This window comes from Protopterus annectens, chromosome 8.part0 (genome assembly GCF_019279795.1).
Source record: "Protopterus annectens isolate FY-2018-M chromosome 8.part0, PAN1.0, whole genome shotgun sequence".
NCBI lineage: Eukaryota > Metazoa > Chordata > Ceratodontiformes > Protopteridae > Protopterus > Protopterus annectens.
This window is the reverse complement of record NC_056741.1, coordinates 527,220,666-527,241,120: the sequence shown is the minus strand read 5'-3', so window position 1 is coordinate 527,241,120 and position 20,455 is coordinate 527,220,666. Positions and strand designations below refer to the sequence as shown.

The window sequence follows — 20,455 nt, the reverse complement described above, 5'->3', positions numbered from 1 at the left end:
GGCCATGAAAGGCTGATAGCCAGCAGAAACTAGGGTGCAAAAACTGCAATTAGAAATGTCATATAGGGAGGTAGCTCAAGATCTCTTACAAGAAAATTCACACCTCCTTGTAGAAAGAGCTGACTTTTGTCAGTTCTGTCCTCTCTTCCCTTGACTATACCTTCAACACCCGTTAATCACCGTCTGGTTGCATATGATACATTGAATACCTTGTCCTGCAGTGTTGACATGGTAACATCAAATTTAATTTTCTGTATTTTCTTGTGCGCACTGAGTGCATACAGAACATATCTAATAGGAATGTCATTTACACAGTACAGATGTGTTAGCCAATGTAATGTATTTTTTGAATCATGCAACTTACTGTTTTGTCATTATAGTGCTGCTGTTTGCCTGTCCTCCACTTCAGGTTTAGGAAGCAGGGCTGCCTTCTTTGCATACTCTGAGGGTCCTCTCTTTTTCTGCACAGATATTTGCTATTTGCTAGGTGCTCCAAATTCTTCCCACATCCCAAAGACATACCATAAGTGAGATGGTGATCCTGCAAATTGCTAGCAGGTGTGTGCACCGTTTGTAAGTTATTGTGTCTTAACATCCTGCAATAAACTGTTCTTTTTTGCCCAGAATTAGTTTCAGTGCCTTGTGCTGTCGAGTACCAGGAAAGGTTCTGGATCAAGGGTTAACACGATTTGGTTGAAATATGTATCAGAAAATAAAGAAGCCATTTGTTTGCCTGTGATTGTTGCCTCTTTTCTGTGAAAAAAATACATATTTGTTATCTTATAATCCTTTGGTAAGGAGGCTTGAAAGAAAAAGAAGCAGATGGGGAAAATCGAAAGGAAAAAGTGAAGACTGTTGTTTTGGAAAGACTCCAAGTGTTAATGTTGATAGTTGATTCCTTGACCACACAGAGCACAGTATTCAGAGCTTATCCATCTGGTTAGGTGTACATCCATTAAGTATTTTTCAAGATGGCTTTTTCATTCCAAATGAGACACGTTAGAGCATGTGCCTGTTTTTTCAGCACAGATCAACTCCTATAACTGTCATTCAAACGTCAGTGTTGTTCATTCAGTAAAACAGAACGTGACAGTTTTTTTATTTATTTATCCCCCCCCTTGATGAAATTGTAGAAACTGGCTTGACAGTTTATCTGTTCATGCATCTTGCTGACTGTGATGTCCTGATCTGCTGCCTTTTTTGGGATGACATGAGAGTAGGCAGTGTGTACATTGCAAAAGTATTTAACAGGGAAACTTGAGTATTTATTTGTGAACAATAGAAAGGTAGAAATGTATAATATAGTTTTTGCATCTTAAGTGGATATCTGAAGCTAAATTGTAGAATACAGAAAAATAAAATTATATGTTACAAATGATGAAATTGCATATTTTTTGGATGCATTTCCATTTTACCAGTTTCGAAGTGGTTTAGCAGTAATAACCGTCTGAAAGCCACTGAGGTAATAATGCATTGAGAAATGTCTTTTGACTTTATGAAGTGCATTTGTCTTTCAGGTAGTAGTATGCATTTAATAGGTGTAGTTTTGAGCAAATATATTGGGACCATTGTTTGTCATAGGAGAACCAAGGTCTAGTATGACTGACTGAAAGCTACCAGTTCAAAGATGGTTTTAGTTCAAACATGCTTGGACCCAATTTTTTTTTCTTCTTGGAGGCCAAGTCAACCACCTCCGTGCAGGAGAATATATCTCATGCACACTAGCTCTAAGTGTAATCAAATCTGTGGTCACTAGACATTCATGGGGTAAGTAAACTTTCTCTTTGTATAGATTCTTTAAAGCTGAGTACATTTCAACTGTCTGAATGAAGACTGTAATTTGCATATGTGTTTTTTGGCTGACTTTCTGGAGAATGGACTACTAATGACCATCAAATGGCTGAATCAGAATAATGCCTTGTATTTTTATTGGACGTATTATGTCTTATGACCACAGTATAGAGTTTGCACTGAACTTTTTGAGATGTGCTGTAGGTTCTTCCTGCTCTTCAGAACAAGGAGATGACACCATGGGTTAACATATTGCTTGAAAGATTTTGCAGCTTTCCCCCATACTGTGCAGTATTTCCAAAAGTAGGACTTGGGACTTAAGCCAGCTGTCTGACGTGTGAAGATAGAAATCGGGTGATTTTATTGTTGAAGTAGTGCTGAACTATTGACTTTGCCTCTCTTTATTGCATCATGGCACCAGCTTCCTTTTCTCCAGTGGATTACAGTTTTTTTCCTGTGGGGTACAATAATAAAGGCCTTTGAGTGAGCAGTTTTTGCTATCATGCACCATTGTTTGGTAGCTGTTAGGTGTCAATTTCTTTGTTCAAGAATTGTGGACAAAGCCAAAAGTAATGGGGGAAATTAATAAAACCAGGGGCAATGTTTAAATATTACTTTAATTCTCATAAAAATGTTAGTAAAACAACAGGTTCCACATCAAAATGCATTTTCTGAACAATAATAAGTGTGAAACTCTGTCTGGCAAAACCAAGTACGTTCTGGCAAAGCCAAAGATGTTCTACAAAATCAGGGACTTTTCAGAGGTATGAATTACCTAGCCTGCTGGCATAGAGGCAGGGCTTTCTTTGGAGTGTACTGGCAATGACTTTAATTTTATATTGCACTGGTTCCCATGTTTACCCAGTACTCAAAAGTAACATCTTAGGAGCCAGATTCAAGGCTAGAAAAGAAATGAAGAGGCTAGTACCCCCTTGAATCTCTCATAGGGGAAACTGCATTCAGAATGTCATTCCTGTTTAATACAGTACTGGCGGAGAGATTATGGGAAACATCAAGTGCAAAAGGATAGCAGGAGTACATAGAGAAGTCACAAAATGTGAGTGAGTACTCCTCATTATAAAGCCTCTTTGAATTCTAAACCATAACATCTCTGCCAGAATAATTTGAAGCAAGATAGGGTTTATGCCAAAATGCACCCTCATAATATATATATGTATATATAAAATATGATGTCAAAAATCTTACCTTTCTTCCTTCTTTCCTTATGGGGGGGTTACATTGGGAAGGGTAGCTGTAGGTGGAAGACCCTGGAAAGTCATAGTTGAGCCCTTTAGTGGGATAATAAAGGGAATAATGAATTTCAACGGAGTGCATCATAGTGGGCCTACTAACATTTAGGGAGGGTGTCCTCTAGCTGAGCTAGTGACTGGTTTCAGGAATAACTCTGAGAAGTCACAGTGGCAAAGAAAGAAAGAAGTGAGTCAAGGTTCAAGTGCCCTCCTGTGGACAAGGTCAGCAAGTGAGTGGTATAAGGGTGATCTCTGATGGTCTGAAGAGGATGATCATGTTAGCCCTTAATGATCTGAAAGTACAAATTAACATAACTAAGCAGACTGTTCAGTACTACCACCACCACCCAGAAATGAGGTGTAGCTAGATTAGGGAGAAGGGGGCATAAAGGCGTAAACAGTTACAGGGTGTAATTGACAGAAACTTATTGAATTTCGGTGAATGCCGGTATTGCATTTGCAATCAATACTGAAGTGCTTTGGCACTCCTTGTGTGGCAGATATAACTGTAGCAGCCCCAGTTCAGAAGGGGGCACCTGATTGGGAGAACATCCCCAGTGCCAGAATAGCTAGCTACATCTGTACTCCAAATCAGTGCAGTGCTGCATTTGTAGTAAAAGTGCCTTTTATGTTTTACTAAGTGCGCTTGCCCAAGACACTGACTGATGGTATGGAGAACAGAGGTGCCATTTTGTAGACAGAAATCCTGGGGGAGTTCCACAAACTTGTATGAATTAGAAATATACATAAATAAGTTAGTGTGTTTTGGTTAGCAGGCTGAGAGTCCCTACTTTATAAATTTACTGCTTGTTTATAAGCTACTTCAGGTTCTCATCAAGAAAACTACTTGTTGGTCTGGATTTTCATAGTGCTGTCTTTCCCCTTATACACGTGTATTGTTCTATTGTTTTTTACTTTGCTGTTTTGTTTTTATTTTGCATAATTTCCTACTTTCCTTTGACACTTCATTAGATTATTTACATTTAATGTTTAATTTATGCTTATCCAGTGTTTCATTAGTATTTTCTATCCTGTTTTATTAGTCCCTTCAGTTGTACAGAGGGTCAGGATGTTTCTGTACGACAGCAAAAAAGGGTTTGTTAAGCTATTGAGCAGTTAAGTCTATAGCAGCATTATCGTAAAAGATAAAATGCAAACCTTTTTTCCATGCACTTATTTTATCATTTGAACAGTTCTGCAATGAAATGGATGTAATCTAGTTGAATTTGATTCCCTGCTTTTGGATAATGCTGCTCAAGTATTTTGCAGAGTATTTTATGTATGTAATGTGATAAACTACTTTACTTAGCTTTTATTTCAGTATCGCATGTAGATAATTTGGTACCCTGCGTTGATAACGTAGACATTTACAAGTAATTATTAACTACTTGTGAGATTTTTCTGCTATAACAAATACTCTCTGATCCTTTAGTAAAAGGTGATAGATGAAATTAAGATAACTGATGGAATTCATAGCCATAGCGAATTAATGTACTTTTGCCTTGGCATGGTATATAATGTTGGTGATACACATATGCTGTTGCTGCAGTGTGTGATTCCTCCCAATTACAGCATTGATTTTTGTGAACCAGTGTCTGCCAAACTTGGTATCTCAAAGGCTGGTCAGCATACCCTTCCCCAGCAAGTGCTTGCCATGGGTCCTAAGTCTCTGCAGTGACTATGCTTTCAGCAGGCCAGAAATTGTTCAGCCTGTGTTGCCCATTTCAACCTATAAACATGAAGACAAGAGACATTGCTGTAGACTCTGTGCCACTGAGGATACAGGGATGACAAATACAGACACGTGTTTCGCTTAAGTATACCATAATGGACCGTCGTAGAAGAGATCGATATAGGTGCATGTAAGTTGATGTACCTGTTACACCTAGGCTCACATACACTCCCTGCAGCACCCAGCCTTTCCATCAGGACCTATATGTATATGTAGGGGAAGGTATTTGTTCCAGGTGCCAACTTAAAGGTAACACCGATGGAAATGCAGGTGACACAAATATGCAGTACTTTATCGGGGTGCTGTACGTGTGTAAGCATAGTAGTGCAGTATCCAACACCATATGCTCCAATGTATTGTACATAGGGCATACTCTGTTTATATGGACATACACTGTGTAGGAGTAGCTTGTTGCCATTTCATCACATATTGCTGTAACACACATTCATATTGCCTTCCTAATGCACATTGAATCTATATGCAAGGGCATACATTTTTGGGAAATTAGATAAATTCATCTGTCTACACAAGTGCAGGTTACTGTGCATCATGCATCTTCAGAGCTGGCTGTGATTCCAGAAACTGCTGATGTACATACAAACATTGCTTCTTATAGCTCCAGAATTACTTCCAGGGTGTGTATGAGTTAGCATGTAGAATGATATACACCTGCAAAATTGCAGAATGTACTATATCTGTGCTATACACAGTATCACAGATATCTACAAATCACTTTATTTTGCTGAAGTGCAAATGCAACAAAAAGTGCATTGTAGTGTCTTTTTGGAACCTGTTGTATGTTGAGGGTATGCCGAACCATGTCAGATGCCATTATATTTGTGCATACTGTATGTACCAGATTCATTTATCTGTGTAGGACTCTCTACTTTTGTACCGAGGGCACACACTTTGCCGCTGTCTGGGAAAAGGGTATGGTTCTAGAAGTTACAACTGTTCTGGCATCTTACTTTCCACCAGTCAGTTATTTCAGCATGTGCAAACTGTGTTCAGAACCATATTGGCTACAGGAGGAGACGAGACCGACAGCTAGGCAAGGTTAGTTGTACTGACAAGGGCTGGCTGTGTTGTTTTTATATATATGATATGTATAAATATCTCCATTCCATTGGTAGGACAGGTTCACTTATAACAGCCTTCCCAAAGTTTCTTCTCCCTGCAGATTCAGGTAATTGAGTGGTTAAGCAGGCACCTCAGTCTCAAGCTTCCTATTAAGCTACACCTGTGGATGGTGAAGTAGTTGGGAATGTCTTGCTGGAGGCGGATTTTCTACCTCTTACCAGCAGACACTCTGCCCCATTGCGTGTGGTGACCCTCCCACAGACTGAACAGTTGGTAGAGGCTGTAGTTGTGGGACTGGTGGCAGACGCACAGCCTAAATGAAATGCTTCCACCAGTGGATTTCAGGTTTGCATATCTTGCCAGGCCCATTGATTTTGCTAACGGAAGAAGTGGCCCATACCACCAGCTGCCCTAATCTGTTAAGTGGTGTAGATTGTGGTAGTCTGTCATTAAGCTGGATTGGCAGCTTTTGTATGGCTTGTATCTCACCCTGTCCCCAACCTGGATTACTTCCTTCCTTCCTGATGTGTTCAGCTCTATGTAGAGTATGTTCTCCAACCCTTTCCATCATCATTATCTGCCCTGTGTGTGTTTTTGTCAAAATTAGTGCATAAATGTTTACCCTTGCTTGTCTATGCTTTTCTGTTTTTGACTGCTGCTAAAGAATGACCTACCTCCTCTGCTTGTCCTTTTTTCCTGTCACCCCTCTCTCTATATAAATAAAGGGAAACACTGTCCCCAGAGAAAAATGGATGCATTGCCTTCCCCTTGTCTGCGTTATTCTACATATTGTCTTCTGTGTGCCCCTCTGCTTGTTGTGTTCCACTTTTTTTACTTTAAGATTTTTCTCCCTCTTTATGCATCTGACTGGTATTGTTGTATGTGGACACCTTAGCACAGTACTTGTCTTTACTGTATATCTGTTTATTATGGTATCCTGTTGAGGGATGCACTAACACACACAGGTTTACTTCTTCATATACTATTATATGCTATTTTTATTAAGGTACACAGCAGTTTGTGAAGTAACATTTTTATCTGTCATGAGATTAATGAAAAATTGTGCCCAACCGCTAAATTGTGTAGTGCACTTTCTTGTTATACTTTTCACTACATAGATGTGCCAGCTTGCATCTTTATACTTCTTTATATGAAGCTAAGTGTAGCTATCTGCACAGAAGCAGTGCTAGTACGGTCTCTCCATGTACCGTTGTGCAGTACCACATTGCCTTGTAAGCTCTGCCTGTCCATGCAGCACATCACTATAAATCCTAACCGATGACTTGGAATGTTTTTTTTTTTTTTTCTTTCTTTAAACAAAAAAAAAATCATCTTTATTAAGTTATGATGTATGACATAGGCAAGCTTACATTTGTATAAATTAAAAAACAAACTGCAGTAATACAATTTTAGTTGCAAACATTATGTATCACAGATCACGTTGAGACAACTGTAGTTGCAAACATTATACATCACTTATAATATATCCAGTCATTGTCAATTTAGTATTACATAGCTCACTCAAATCCTGCCTTCTTTTAAACCTCGTTCTTTCTGCACATATATTGTTCCCGCAAATCCCATTTTTCAACTTGTAGTTTGCTCCTTCCCTTTTCTAAATATCCCAGTTCCAGTTGCTTTATCTCTGTTACTGTATTCACTACTTCTAGTAAAATTGGTTTAAACTGTGATTTTCATTTTCTAGTAAATGTTTTTTAGGCAGCCACTGTTATTAGACTCAGCAAGGCCTTAATATGTCTAGGCAATTCCAATTCTATATCATAACTCAAAAAAATAATTTTCTCAGTTACACTGGTTTGCTCACCCAGTATCTCTGACAGAGCAGTCTGCAGGGAATCTTTAGTCTGCCAATTTGTTACACTCCGAGAAAATATGCTCCCAGTTACCTCTATCTTCCCCATCACATCTCCAACATTTGCTGTCTACCTGAGGAAAAATTCAACTTTTCTTGGAGTATAAAAATATGTGAACACTTTCAAGCAAAGATTCTCAATCTTCTAGACTTCGTTGCATATTTGGAAGATATAATGCATCCCCATTCTGTTTGTGAATTGTTTAGCCAGTCTCTCTTCCCAATCCTTTCTAATCTCTACTGATTGATTTTTATAGTTGTCATGCAATATTTTATATGCTGTACTAATTGTTCCTTTTTTAACTGCATCTTCTGTTCTAGATTCTATTAAAACTGTACCATTACTGGTCTTTTGTGTAGGCCCCTCATTTCTTTATCTTTGTGTATACTTTGATATCAATCCTTGATAGGGAAGGCAGTTTCTAACCTGCAGTCCAAATACATTTTTGGCGTTTTCCCATTCTGTTACATTTCCCTTTTCTGTTATTTGCTCCCAATACCTTGGATCCTTTGCAGTTTTCTCCAATAAATTCCAGACCCTCTTGCTGCCTATTGTCTGTATCCTTAATTGCAGTCATCCCTGTTGCCAGAATCTATTTTTGTCCATTCCTGTGCTGGCTTAGTTCTTAAAATACTTTGTTACTTTATGAATATAATATTCTGTATGATTATTGTCATTTTCCTTAAGAGTCTGCATCCAGAATCGCTGTCGGTCCTTGTTTCTTGAGATTCTCCCCTGTATCATCATCGTCCCTTTCTACTTTGAATTATAGTTTTCTGGTTATGCTATGTTTATTTTACTGTGGAGCTTTTCTCCCCGGGCCTCCGCTGAAAATGGACCCACGTCCAGTTGGACACTCCCGGTCATCAAATTTAAATAAATAAATAAATAAATGTATAAAGAGCCATAAATGTGTTGCTTTAAAATACCCCTTCAAATTAGGTAATCCTAGTCCACCTTGTTCTATTGGAAGAATCAGTTGACCACACTTGACCCTTGCCAGCTTCCCCTCCCTAGTGACTTGGTACGTTAATGGAATTAGCACAAGAAAATTATTTTACCACCTTTTGTTGATTTGTGGTCCCCAGAACCTCTAAAAATGTTTACAGACAACACCACATTGATGTGGTATATAAGCAAGCAGGGGTGAACCAGATGTTACCCTCTATGCAGACTAGCTATATTAACTTTGGCATATAGCCATTTAGCATTCTCTGCCACTATGTAGATAATTTACATGTGGGAGGGTGGCGTAATGGTTAAGGTGCTTACCTTAGAAACATAAGGTGCAGGATTTGATTCTCACAGGGGGTAGTTGGCTAGGCTCAAAATGGTCCATGAGGGCAGTTAGCCTAGTAATAATCTATGACTCTATGACGTACCATCAGAGCAAACTTGTGTGGCAGAAAAGCTGAGCAGTACCAGAACAGACCTTCACAAATGGAAACTAAATAACAGGATCTTCCAAGAGTTGATCCATCTGTGGGGAACACTTCAAATAGATCTTTTTACCTCCCTTCACAACAATCATTTGGCAAAATTCTGCTCTAGTACTCCATGCAAGAAGGCCTGGAAGGCAGATGCATTTTCTTTTCCTTAAAAAGGAATGTTCCTGTTTGCTTTTCCACTAATATCCAGGTTCATTCTGAATTTTCAGAATGACTCCCCAAGGATCATTGTGGTGATTCCCTTATAGTGCAGGTAACAGTGGTTCTCCCATTCTTTTGGTAATGGCCAGGGGCAATTATCACAGTCTTTCTCACAGATTTCATTTACTTGCAGAAGATCAAGGGTGTTTGATATGTCCTGACCCCAAACAACTGCAACTGACTACCTGGATTTTAAGGCATTTTTAATACATTTTATGCACCTTTATTTTGGGGATGTGCAGCAGGTATTGATGGAGGCAAGAAAACATACAATTAGAAAATTGTATATTAATAAATCAAAAAAGTTTTCTAGTTGATGACAAGAAAAAAAATGCACCAATTCAGGGCTTGCATGTCTCTTCTACATTATTTATGTGAGTTATTATCCTGTGGTATCTCTTGCTCCTCAATCAGGGTTCATTTGTTGGCTGCTTCAGCATGTCTGCTCATGGATCTCCCTCTTTCAATGCAATCAAATGTGAAGATGTTTTTGAAAAGAGTGTTGTGTACAAAGCCTCTTAAACAACAGGTGGCTCCTCCTAAGGATCTTAACTTTGTGTTAGAAAAACTAACTCTTGCTTTGTTTGAACCAGCTTATCAGACTAACTTGAAGTACATGACTTGTAAAACAGTCTTTACTAATTGCTCTGACCCACACAAGAGGAGTATCTGAGTTGCAAGGTCTTATGGTGGGTCAAGCCTTATCACATTTTTCACAAAGATGGGGTTTCTTTAAGAACTAATCCTTCATTTATTTCAGGAGTGGTATTTGAGTTTATCTTAAGCCAGGATATCCATCTCCCTGTCTTTTTTCCAGAATCAAAAACAAATGAGGGAGAAAATACACTCCATACGTTGGATGTCCACAGAAAACACTGATAGTATTGTGATAAAACATAGTCTTTCAAAACTTCTCATCAGTTGTTCATTTCTTGAGAAAGTAAGAAAAAAGAGCAATCTGTGTCAAAGCAGACTATTTCCAAATGGTTGTCCTGTGCTACTACCTTTTGTTATACCCACCACAATAGAACTATCCTAGGCAGGGGCAAGGATTCCTCTTTAGCTTTTTGGAAAGGGTTGGTTTCTGGGAGTGTTGTAGAAGCAGAAACATAATCCTCTGTGCTCACTTTTACAAAGCACTATAAAATAGATTTCTTTCTTTCTCCAGGTCTAGCACAGGCTTTGCTGGGACCATTCTTCAGTGGCTTCTGGACCCTCCTTCTTCCTACTCTGTCACTGTTCTTCCTACTCTCACTGTGATAATCTACCCATACAGCTTAGGCAGTGATCTATTTGTAAAACATAATACAGTTGTGTAAGTAAGCTTACCATAACAGTAGATGATGAAATGATCACTGCTGCAGTAGCTTTTCGCTCTCTACATCCTCCTTACTTTTGTATGTTTTTTTATGCCGAGGTGTGGAAGTGTCCTATATTACTATTATTATTATCTTTATTATTATTACCATTATTATTATTACTATTAATATTTCTATTATTATTTTTCTAGGATTGCCCTTCTCAGGGCTTGAGTCTCCCTCTCTCTGTTGGTATGAAGGCTCTGAAAAGCTTGTGACTCAAATCTGTCTTTTTAGTTGGCTCAGCCTGAGCTGACTGACTGGGTATGTGGACTGTGGCCTGAAGCTTTGGAAGCTGGCCGGTTATTATTTCTGTGGCAGGATATAACCCATATAGCTTGGGCTACTGTAGCACCAATCATTCAAACATTTACTGTTATGATACCTTACACAACCGTCCTTTCTTACAGAATGGTATGGGTGTCCACATGCGACTGAGGCATTCTTTGGACAGCTCGTGTAGCGTGAAGGAGATTACTGATCATTTCTCTCATTTCCTTTACAAGTCTGAGCTAGATGGCACTTGGTCCCTGTCTGATCTGTTGCCTACACAAATTATCAGGGTTGTATCCTGCTACCTTAAATAAGACTTGTATCTCTTTATTGGCCTTTGTCAGTAGACTGAGATTGAAAGCTGTCAGTACAACCCAAATGTCTGACTGTACTTTCACTAAGATTTTAAACTGGACATTGCCTTACTATATCTGTATTCACTTGGGCTGTTGTGTGCTTGCCACCCAGAAAGATTAGCTAGGGACTCTGTCCTGAAGGTTAATGAAGACTAAATTCTTAAGTAGATGTAAAAGCAGGTACTTGCTGCGATTGTTAATCTTTTTGGAGAGTTTAGTCTTTACCAGCCCTCACTCCCTCCTGTTTTTCAGTAGTAGGGAAAGGTCTTTTTGTGATACTAACTTGATCAGAAACTGAAAAACCGAGGAGAGAGACGCTTCAGGTATCACATGAAAGGGAGAGGCAGTGGAAGATTTATACCTGCTAAGGTGAGCATGTGATGCATACTACTTTCTGATGGCTAACAAAGACTGTATTCTGTAAGCCATTGTAGTGTTCATAGGTAAGTACTAGGCTATCGGCCCAAGGGCCTATGTAAGCCTAGCCAACAAGGTTCCCTGGCTTACGCCATCCAAGAAAGTTGTTTTCCTGTGCCACTGTCGAGCAGAGACCAACGTTTTGTTTGTGCTGTGAAATGGATGCAAAGCAATTCACCTTTTGAGCTTTTAAACAGTAGTTAATCTCTTACTCATTACATGTAATATAATATATAGAGGGCATGCCTTGTGTTAATCAAATCATTTTATAGATTGCATTCACTCTGAGCGTGCATGTTTGGGGCTTTTCTTCTCTGGTGCACTGCGAGTGGTTGTTGTACAGTTGAACCTTCCCTATCAACAGAAGAAATTAAAAAAATAACGTTAAGTAAAATGGTGTAGAGATGATAGAACAGCTGTATTTTTGTGCTCTGAAGAGAAAGTAATAAAATAAGTCTGACAGTTTGGTGAGTAGATTTCAGACTGTGGCTGATATATCTATATCCTGCAGCAGCCCTGTTTTTGACTCTGACATTGCCCATTGGATTAGAGCTTGAGAAAGTCACTTAACCACACTGAAATGGAATATTGCAGATCAGTGCTCTACCCTGGTTTATAAATGTTTGCATTTATTAAAGCATTAGCCGCAGTGGTGCAGCAGTAGCGTTGTTGCCTCACAGCAAGAGGTTCTCCTGTTTGATTCTCGGCTGGAGTGCCTTCTGTGTGGAGTCTGCATGTCCTCCCCACGGTCGAGTGGCGTTTGAAAGACATGTGTGAATGGGCGTGCCTTCATTGAAGGTTGGGCGTCGGGCTGGCAACTCGGCACCATAAAAAAATCTACTGCCAATCATTAGCGGACCGGAGTTCCGCTGTGGCGAACCCCAACTGGGAAAAGCCAAAAAGACAAACAAAAACAATACCGAATAATATAGAGAGAAGTACACAAGATTAAGTAATACTTGGAAAACTACTGAAAAACTGTACAACAATAGTAATACGCTTTCTTTATAAACTGTAAAGACAAAGCAGTAGTATTTTATTAAGGGCATCGGACATGGAGAATCGAATCAACGGATTGAACTGATCGTTCTGTAATATATTAAGTATTTTTAAATCTTGTTTCCCTAAGTGCAGGCAGCAAGGGAGGAGCCTGCAAAAAAAAAAAACAATGCAAAAGCCTAATCCAGTAACCGCAACGATCACTACATTTGCCTGATGTAACATACATGATCGATGCAGATTGTATTGCATGCTGTAAGCAAGTCACTTAACCAGCTAAAGCTCCAGGATCATTTACTTAAAGCCCAGTGGGTTTTACCATACTAACCCCTCCCAAAAGTGTCACTCCTAGTAATATTCATTTAGTTTATAAAAGAAAGCCATATTTAGAGAGTAATACTTAGTTGATAAATGGTCTCAGAAGGACCATTGAGTACTGTTGGTAGTTTTTTTCTGGAGCTACCACATGAATGCTGAGGTTAAGAAATGTAGGTCATGAAAATAAATAAGCTATAAATCTGCCTGGTGTTTTTGTTACATGGAAGTGACTGCACACGACATGTACAGAAATTATTAGACAGTTTACAACGACCCCTAACCGGGAAAAGCTGAAAGACACAAACAAACACTTCTGTTATATTTTCACACTTCAAGAAGAAGAAGTAGGTAATTTCCAACTTGAAACAAGGGACATACTATTATCTTTTCATGGATTGTAGTTAAGACACTGCTACCGTAGTTATTTTGTAATTTGAAGTATGCATATTGTATATTTATGTTGGGTGTTCACAGAACCACTGACTGTTATTCAAAAACAAGAAATGTAATCCAAATAATGAGAAATCACAGAACTGGCCCAGTCGTAGAGAGCATTATCTTCCTGTTAAGTAATGTGACATGCGTTTGTTTATTTTTTCTGCAGAATGAACATGATGATGCAAGAGTTCATGTTGTCCTGGGAAATGAAGCATGTGACTTGGATTCTGTAGTGTCTGCCATTACACTTGCTTATTTTCTAGCAAAGGTTTGTTCTCTGTTTTTCACCATTTGTTTCTGAGGTGATAGCAGATTTTTGTGAGTAGAAATGTTAAAAATATATTGAAATGTGAAAGTTAGTAAAAATAAGCTAATGAAAAAAATTGTGACTGTTAGTATACTATAATGTCCATGTTAGTTCCACAGTGGGGGAGTACCATTTGAGGAAAATGAGTCCAAGCATCACCATACAGAGCACCTGAAGCATGTGAGGTGAGTGTAGTTGTACATCACACTACCATGGATTGCACTTCCACCAAACCAGGCATTCCTAAGCTGCTTCTTATTGACAGTGAAGTGTTGATTCATTCAGCTCTGATTATGGTATTTAAGCTTGTGTGACACTGTTGATTGCAAATTTGGTAATATGTGAAGTACATTTTTTTTGGTTAATGCTTCCGTTTTCAGAGATTTCACAATCTGGGTAACTGAGACACTGTTATGGTATATGTTTCATTTAGTTTGTGCTGACCCAAATATTGCAGCTCCTGTGCAAGCCCCTAGATTGTGTGCTGTCCAAGTTTAGGATATATTTTTTGTCAGTCATCAAGTAAAAACATACAGAGTGTTGTCCACTGTAACTCAGGCAGAGCTCTGAGATTGAGATTGTAATGGGATCAGTGGAGCTGAACATCCTGTCAGTTGAAAGGCGTTCCCAGCTAGATTTTAAACTTGCTAAATGCAGTGTATTGCGTCTAGTAGTAACAACATCCACATACCCCATTGCTCACATTCACCATACTCACATCTGTGACAGGATGGCGTTATATTCCGGGCTTGATGGTCTTTGCATGCTAAACTTCTTCTCTCCTTTCTCTTATTGGAAAGGATGAAGTTAATGTCTTTACTGTGTCCTTCCAAGTCCTGACTGGATACCGTGCTCTTCAGGCTATTACTGAATCTGGTCCCTGGAATTGCAGATGAATAACTCTACTACTGGCAGAGCAGAGAGACCACAGTAGAGTTGCTGAGTGTTTTAGACGTGACAGCTAAGATGCTGGAATTTGCTTATACTGCAGCTATGTCACAGTTGGTATTACAGTACTATTTCTTCTCGTCATTTGTGTCAGACTGGTCTGATGCACAGATGGAGAGCTTCATAGGTATGTACTAGACTGACAACAACCAACTCCTCTGCATTGTGGTGAAGCAATTGAGTATACCTTTTATTGTCTCCCTCCATTGACTCAATAAAAACGTGCTTTCTTGTACAGGGAGAGCATATCCTTTTGGTCCTTTTAGCCCTTAGTCACGGTCACTATTACAGGCTTAAGGAACACGTATATGTCCTCATGATGTTCAGTTCTGTTTAGCTTGTTGCACTATTTCAGTCTCATGCTTCATGTCATTTTTGAAGGTTTCTGCCTTCAGTAAGTGTGCCTGTGATCAGTAGATCGTAGACTGTCAAACATGCTGCAAGCTGTTAAAAAATTTTCCTCTTTTGCTGATGAAACAGGATGGATAGCTGCAAGCTGTGGAATATCCAATTGAAAGAAATATTAATACTTTTGATGGGAAATGGAGACTTACTGTGTTCCCACTGAAATACCTCTTTTGTTTTAACTAAGGCCTCAGAAAAAAAAGATGTCTGTCTTGGAGGGAAATCTAAAGTAACACTTTCCTTTGAGTTTTCAGCTTGTGGAGAAATCACTAAAGAAAATAATTCCCTCTCCATTCTCTCTTGTTCTTACTGAGAATCAGTGTCAGAGTGCTAGAGAAATATTCATTTTCCATGTAAAGTAAGAGAAAAAGTAGGATTTGAAACATTAAAAAATAGAAATTAATTCCTTAACAAATCCCAACCAGTTTTTCTTGTCAGTAGTGATAGAAGCAAGAGAAACAGTGTTCTTAATTTTTTTGTTTTCTTTTCTTTTCTTGGGAGACTTCCTGGAAAAAGCCATCTTATGCAGTGGTGCCGTCTCGGGGATCGGGCATCCTAGCCAAACTATGTGGTAAAAATGTACCCACTTCTTCCCCAGAGACCAACAGGAGGAGTTCTCCTATTCCCAGAGAGGACAATCCTACAGCTGCATAGGGAGTCTTTAAGTAGCGTTACTATTTTTGTATACTTCACATGTTGTATCTAAAAAGGGTAGGCTGGATACTGGAAACCAGACTTTATTAAAACAGTAATTGACTAACTATTTCTTGCTTATATTTCAAGACTGCTTTGGCAGCTGATCAAATTGCATTGTTCATCGTATGGTGGTAAGTTAGTGCATTTGGCATTATGTAAACAGTTGATATATTTGTGACGTAGGACGTTTATATGCAGTAGGTGGTAGATCGTTTTCCTATGGGGATTGTAAATTGTAGCTGGCCATTTATTTATTTATATATATTTGTTAACCGGGGTGGTGCACTAATCAGTATTACCAATTTCAGGCTCATCCTGAGCAATGATAGTAAGTGAGCAAATCTGTAATGATTTGAAGGACCTTAAGAGTAGGGATCAGAGATGTTGTTTCAGTATGTGCTGAAGTCACTAGCTATTATTAATTCTTTATTTATGTCAGCAGTGAGGTTTTGTAAGGAATTAGCAGCAGCTAAGGGTACATTTATATGGATTGTAGATGCAGGCAGGCTTGAGATGTTAAAAGTAACTTTTGTGGATATTAGCTATTTACTTCTTTAGGTTGCGAAGTAAGAAGTTGGAATGGGTTAAGCAACCAGCGTCTGATTTGATTAACCAGTATGGTCCCCTTCCCTGCATTTTTATGTGTAAGGTCAAATTCAGATATTGTGTATTCTGGTGGTGTGACTTGTGTGTTTGGGATATGGTCCTTGATAGCTACATTTTTATGGTTGTCACAATGGTGGGTGAAGTCTGTAGGGGAATGTAGCCTGGCAGTTTTATTAGCTATGTTTTGTGTGGGCATGTATACTAATTTTAGGGATTGTGGATTGATTTTATTTTGAGTTTTATTTACATTAGTTAAAAATGTACTCGAAAATTATACAGTACAGTTTAAGGAAGGAACAACAGAAGCGCCAGATAAACAGTCAAAGAAGAAAGTACACATGTTGAAATCTTTTAAAACAGAAAAAGTTTACTATGAAAAGATAAATTTAGATAGACTGCAATTTAGAGAGTAAATGGTTCAGATGTGGGCTAGAAGTATAGCAAACATCCTGTTATCTTAAGCTTAGAAATGTAGTTGTTTCTGTAGATAGTGTGAAGACAAGTGCATAGTGTCATCATATAAGGAAGTGGTGATCTATCCATGGAGCTAGAGCAGGTAATAACATAGTTACGTTGACAGTTAAGGACATGATTTGCAGTATAATATCACCATAACAAATAAGGCAGGGTTATAAGAGAAGATAGAATTTTTGCTTATATAAACATAGAGTAATATTCATAGGCCTAGTTCATATATATGTGTAAGGTGAATGCGCAAATAGTGCAGCTACGCTGATATATACATGTAGAAACTTCATACTTCTCAAGCCTGCAAAAAAAAGCTCTAGTGTAACTTCACAGAACTGAATATCTGTAAAGTAAGTTATGAAGACTGCAAATATGTGTGAAAAAGGCAGATTTCTGTGCACCTGCTGCAGATATCCCTAAGTTCCTTAATGTTTTTGTATAGTCTAATCAGTGTGCAGCGCCAAAATTGCAATAGTATTGGGGAATTTGTAATAAGAGGTTGTACTGACTAATTCAGCACTGGTAGTCAGCAGCATATGTAAACTTGTATAGGTTTTTAATCACTGTGAGGGTGTCCTTATATGGCCACCAGGTTTGGACTAAGTTAGGAAAGGCTGAAGAAGCAGGGAGACCAGACAAGGAAAGCAAAACATGTCGGCATTGAGAGGGTTTTACTGGAGGAGCTGGGAGAGGATGGGTAACACTTTTGGGTTGGGAAAGACCCTCCCCTTTTTTCCCGTAATCAATAAACGTACACACACACAGAAAGTGAAGGATAAAGGGCAGATTGGGTAGAAGAGAAGGCTAGATATACAATGAAAGCTTTGATAATAACATAAAAGATGGCAAGACAGGCAGGAACAGTATATAGGGATTACAGATGGAAGGGGAGATGGACAGAAAGTGGACAGACACAAAGGGGATGGGAAAGAGACTCACTGCCACTTCCATCCTGGTCAGGAAAGCCTCATTTTGTTACCTGATGTTTTTGAGTGGGGGGACCCCAGTAGTGTGAAGATCAAAGCTTTTGATGGTCACATTCAATCAGGACAGTGAGCCTTCTGCCTGCTGACGGAGATTTTCATGTCACCTCTGCAGCTGTCTCCACTGCAGCCTTCACCAGGTCCTGAAGTTTAGTATATTGACTCTGAAGGCTGCCCCACTGTGGGGTGCCCACAAAGGTGGAGCCACCACTTCCACTTTGAAGCAGTCCTAGGATGTACAGGGGGTGGTTGTGATCTCTCCCTCAACTGATTTGACTGCAGCCAGGGTGTCCCAGGCTCCAGTGGATCCACAGAAAGAGAGAAGAAAAGGGTCTGATAAGTATTTCAGGGCAAAATGCTTTTATTTCACACTGAAAAATTTGGAAACTATATTTTATTCAGCACTTCTTCTTTACCTGACAGTAAGAAATATATTATATGAAGTAATTACCACAACAATATGAACTGACGTGTACAGGTGCAGTTACTGATATCTTGGAATATTGGAGTGCCCTAATCCTGACTGCAGAACTAATGTGCATTTATTGAATACTTATTAGTGGTTGCAGAATTAATGTGCGTTTTTGGAGTACTTATTATTGGTGGTTTCAGAATTAATGTGCGATTGTGGAATACTTATTATTGGTGGTTGCAGAATTAATGTGCGATTGTGGAATACTTATTGGTGGTTGCAGAATTAATGTGCATTTGCGGATTGTGGAGGTGGTTATTTTTGGTACGTTCAGTGATACATTAGTGCTGCATCTAATTAATTTCTAATATGGTAGTGCCCAACCCTCATTACAAAACTAATCTCAATTTCTTGAGTACTTTTTATTGTTTCAAGTATTTTTTAAATTTTATGATTTTATTACTACTACTTATGTAATTTTCTTACTTGTAACCTATAATTGTGGGATTGGTGATCTGTTACCTCAGAAAGAATTTGCCATGTCTGAAAGTATTTCCGACATAGCAAATCAAAACCAATAAAATCTAAAGGTATTACTGCTCAATGCTAGGAGTCTAAACAAAAAACTTCGCTCCCTAGAAGCTCTCTTTACCCTAGAGAATACAGACGTCTGTGCGGTCACTGAGACATGGTTTAAAACTGTGGATAGCACACCAACAGTACAAGGTTATACTGCCACACATTTAGACCAGGTACTTCACAGGCAGGGACTAAAAGTAGAGGTGTCTATTTACATCAAAAATAAATATACTTCAAGGCTGGTCAAACAGGATAATGCACTTGAGCTGCTACATGTTCAAATCACTACAGGTAAAATCCAATACCACTTCCTTGCAAGCTATAGGTCCCCCTCCATGAACCAGGAAACCCATACCATGTATTTAAACTTATTAGAAACACAAACCATCCAACCCAATACCATGTTCATGGGGGACTTTTATTACCCATCTATTAATTGGGAATGTTATACCACACCAAACGTACATGCACAGAGATTCCTGGATTTTGTAAACACAAACTCCCGACCATATAGTCTGTACACCAGCCAGAGGTGCAGCCATACTGAATCTGGTCCTCACTAATATGGGAGAGTGCTGCACACCCCCCTAGTGTAATGCCTTTCCTGGTTAGGTCAGAACATGAAATAGTCTCCTTTGAAGTAAAAATAAAACCTGGACCCCCCCCAGCTAAACCTGGAATATTCAGGAACTATTCTAAGGCTAAGCTCCTGTTAAGTGAGAACCTGGCAAAATGTCAAGCCCCATAAATCCTGAGAACACTGGTACTTATGCAGAACTGTTCATAGAAATCCTGTACAAGCATGTTAATAGCTGCATAGTAGAGGCAGGTGTACCCACCAGCAAGAAGTAAAGAAATAACTCAATAAACAAGCCACCCTGATGGAATCACAAAATCAGTAGGCTGTATAACAGGAGGAAGAAAATCATGGCAAAAATTAGGAGGTGCAGCACCCAGCAGGATAAAAGCACTCTCATTAAACTAAACAAACAACTCAAATGACAGTCTACCAAAGCCAAATTTGAGGTAAGTTTGGCCTCCCAGGCCAAGGACACCCACAAAGCATTCTTTAGTTATGTCCGCAACCTCAAAGGCAGTACACAATTGTGTGTAGAGCTCATTGTAAACGGAGTCACCTATACTGAGCCAAAAGATATAGCAAACCTCCTGGCTGATACATTCAGCTCCAGCTTTACCCCTCTCTCCCCCTCCACCTTCCTTCAGGAAATGTTATCAAATATAACACCCCCTACTATCACTAGGGAACAGGTCCTTAATGCTCTCTCTAAGACCAAGAACACTGCATCAATGAGCTCAGACAATATCCCAGGATGCCTCCTTCTAAATAGCATGAAACATGACCTGTCTGGGCCTCTGGAATTACTATTTAAAAGTAGCCTCCAAACAAGCTTTGTGCTTCATGAATGGCGAAAGGCAATGGTCATCCCTCTGCACAGAGGTGGGCCATCTACAGACCCTGGAAACTACAGACCCATAAGTCTCACTAGTCTTGTAT

At 39.1% G+C, this 20,455-nt stretch overlaps 1 protein-coding gene across 1 annotated transcript in view; it reads left to right on the top strand.

Moving 5' to 3' along the window:
- PRUNE1 (prune exopolyphosphatase 1) overlaps window positions 1–20,455 on the top strand; it is a 564,173-nt gene that overhangs the window by 178,477 nt on the left and 365,241 nt on the right. The window contains exon 2 of the mRNA XM_044080032.1: window positions 13,702–13,803. Coding sequence (XP_043935967.1) covers window positions 13,702–13,803 — 102 coding nt within the window. The remainder of the gene's footprint in view (window positions 1–13,701; window positions 13,804–20,455) is intronic.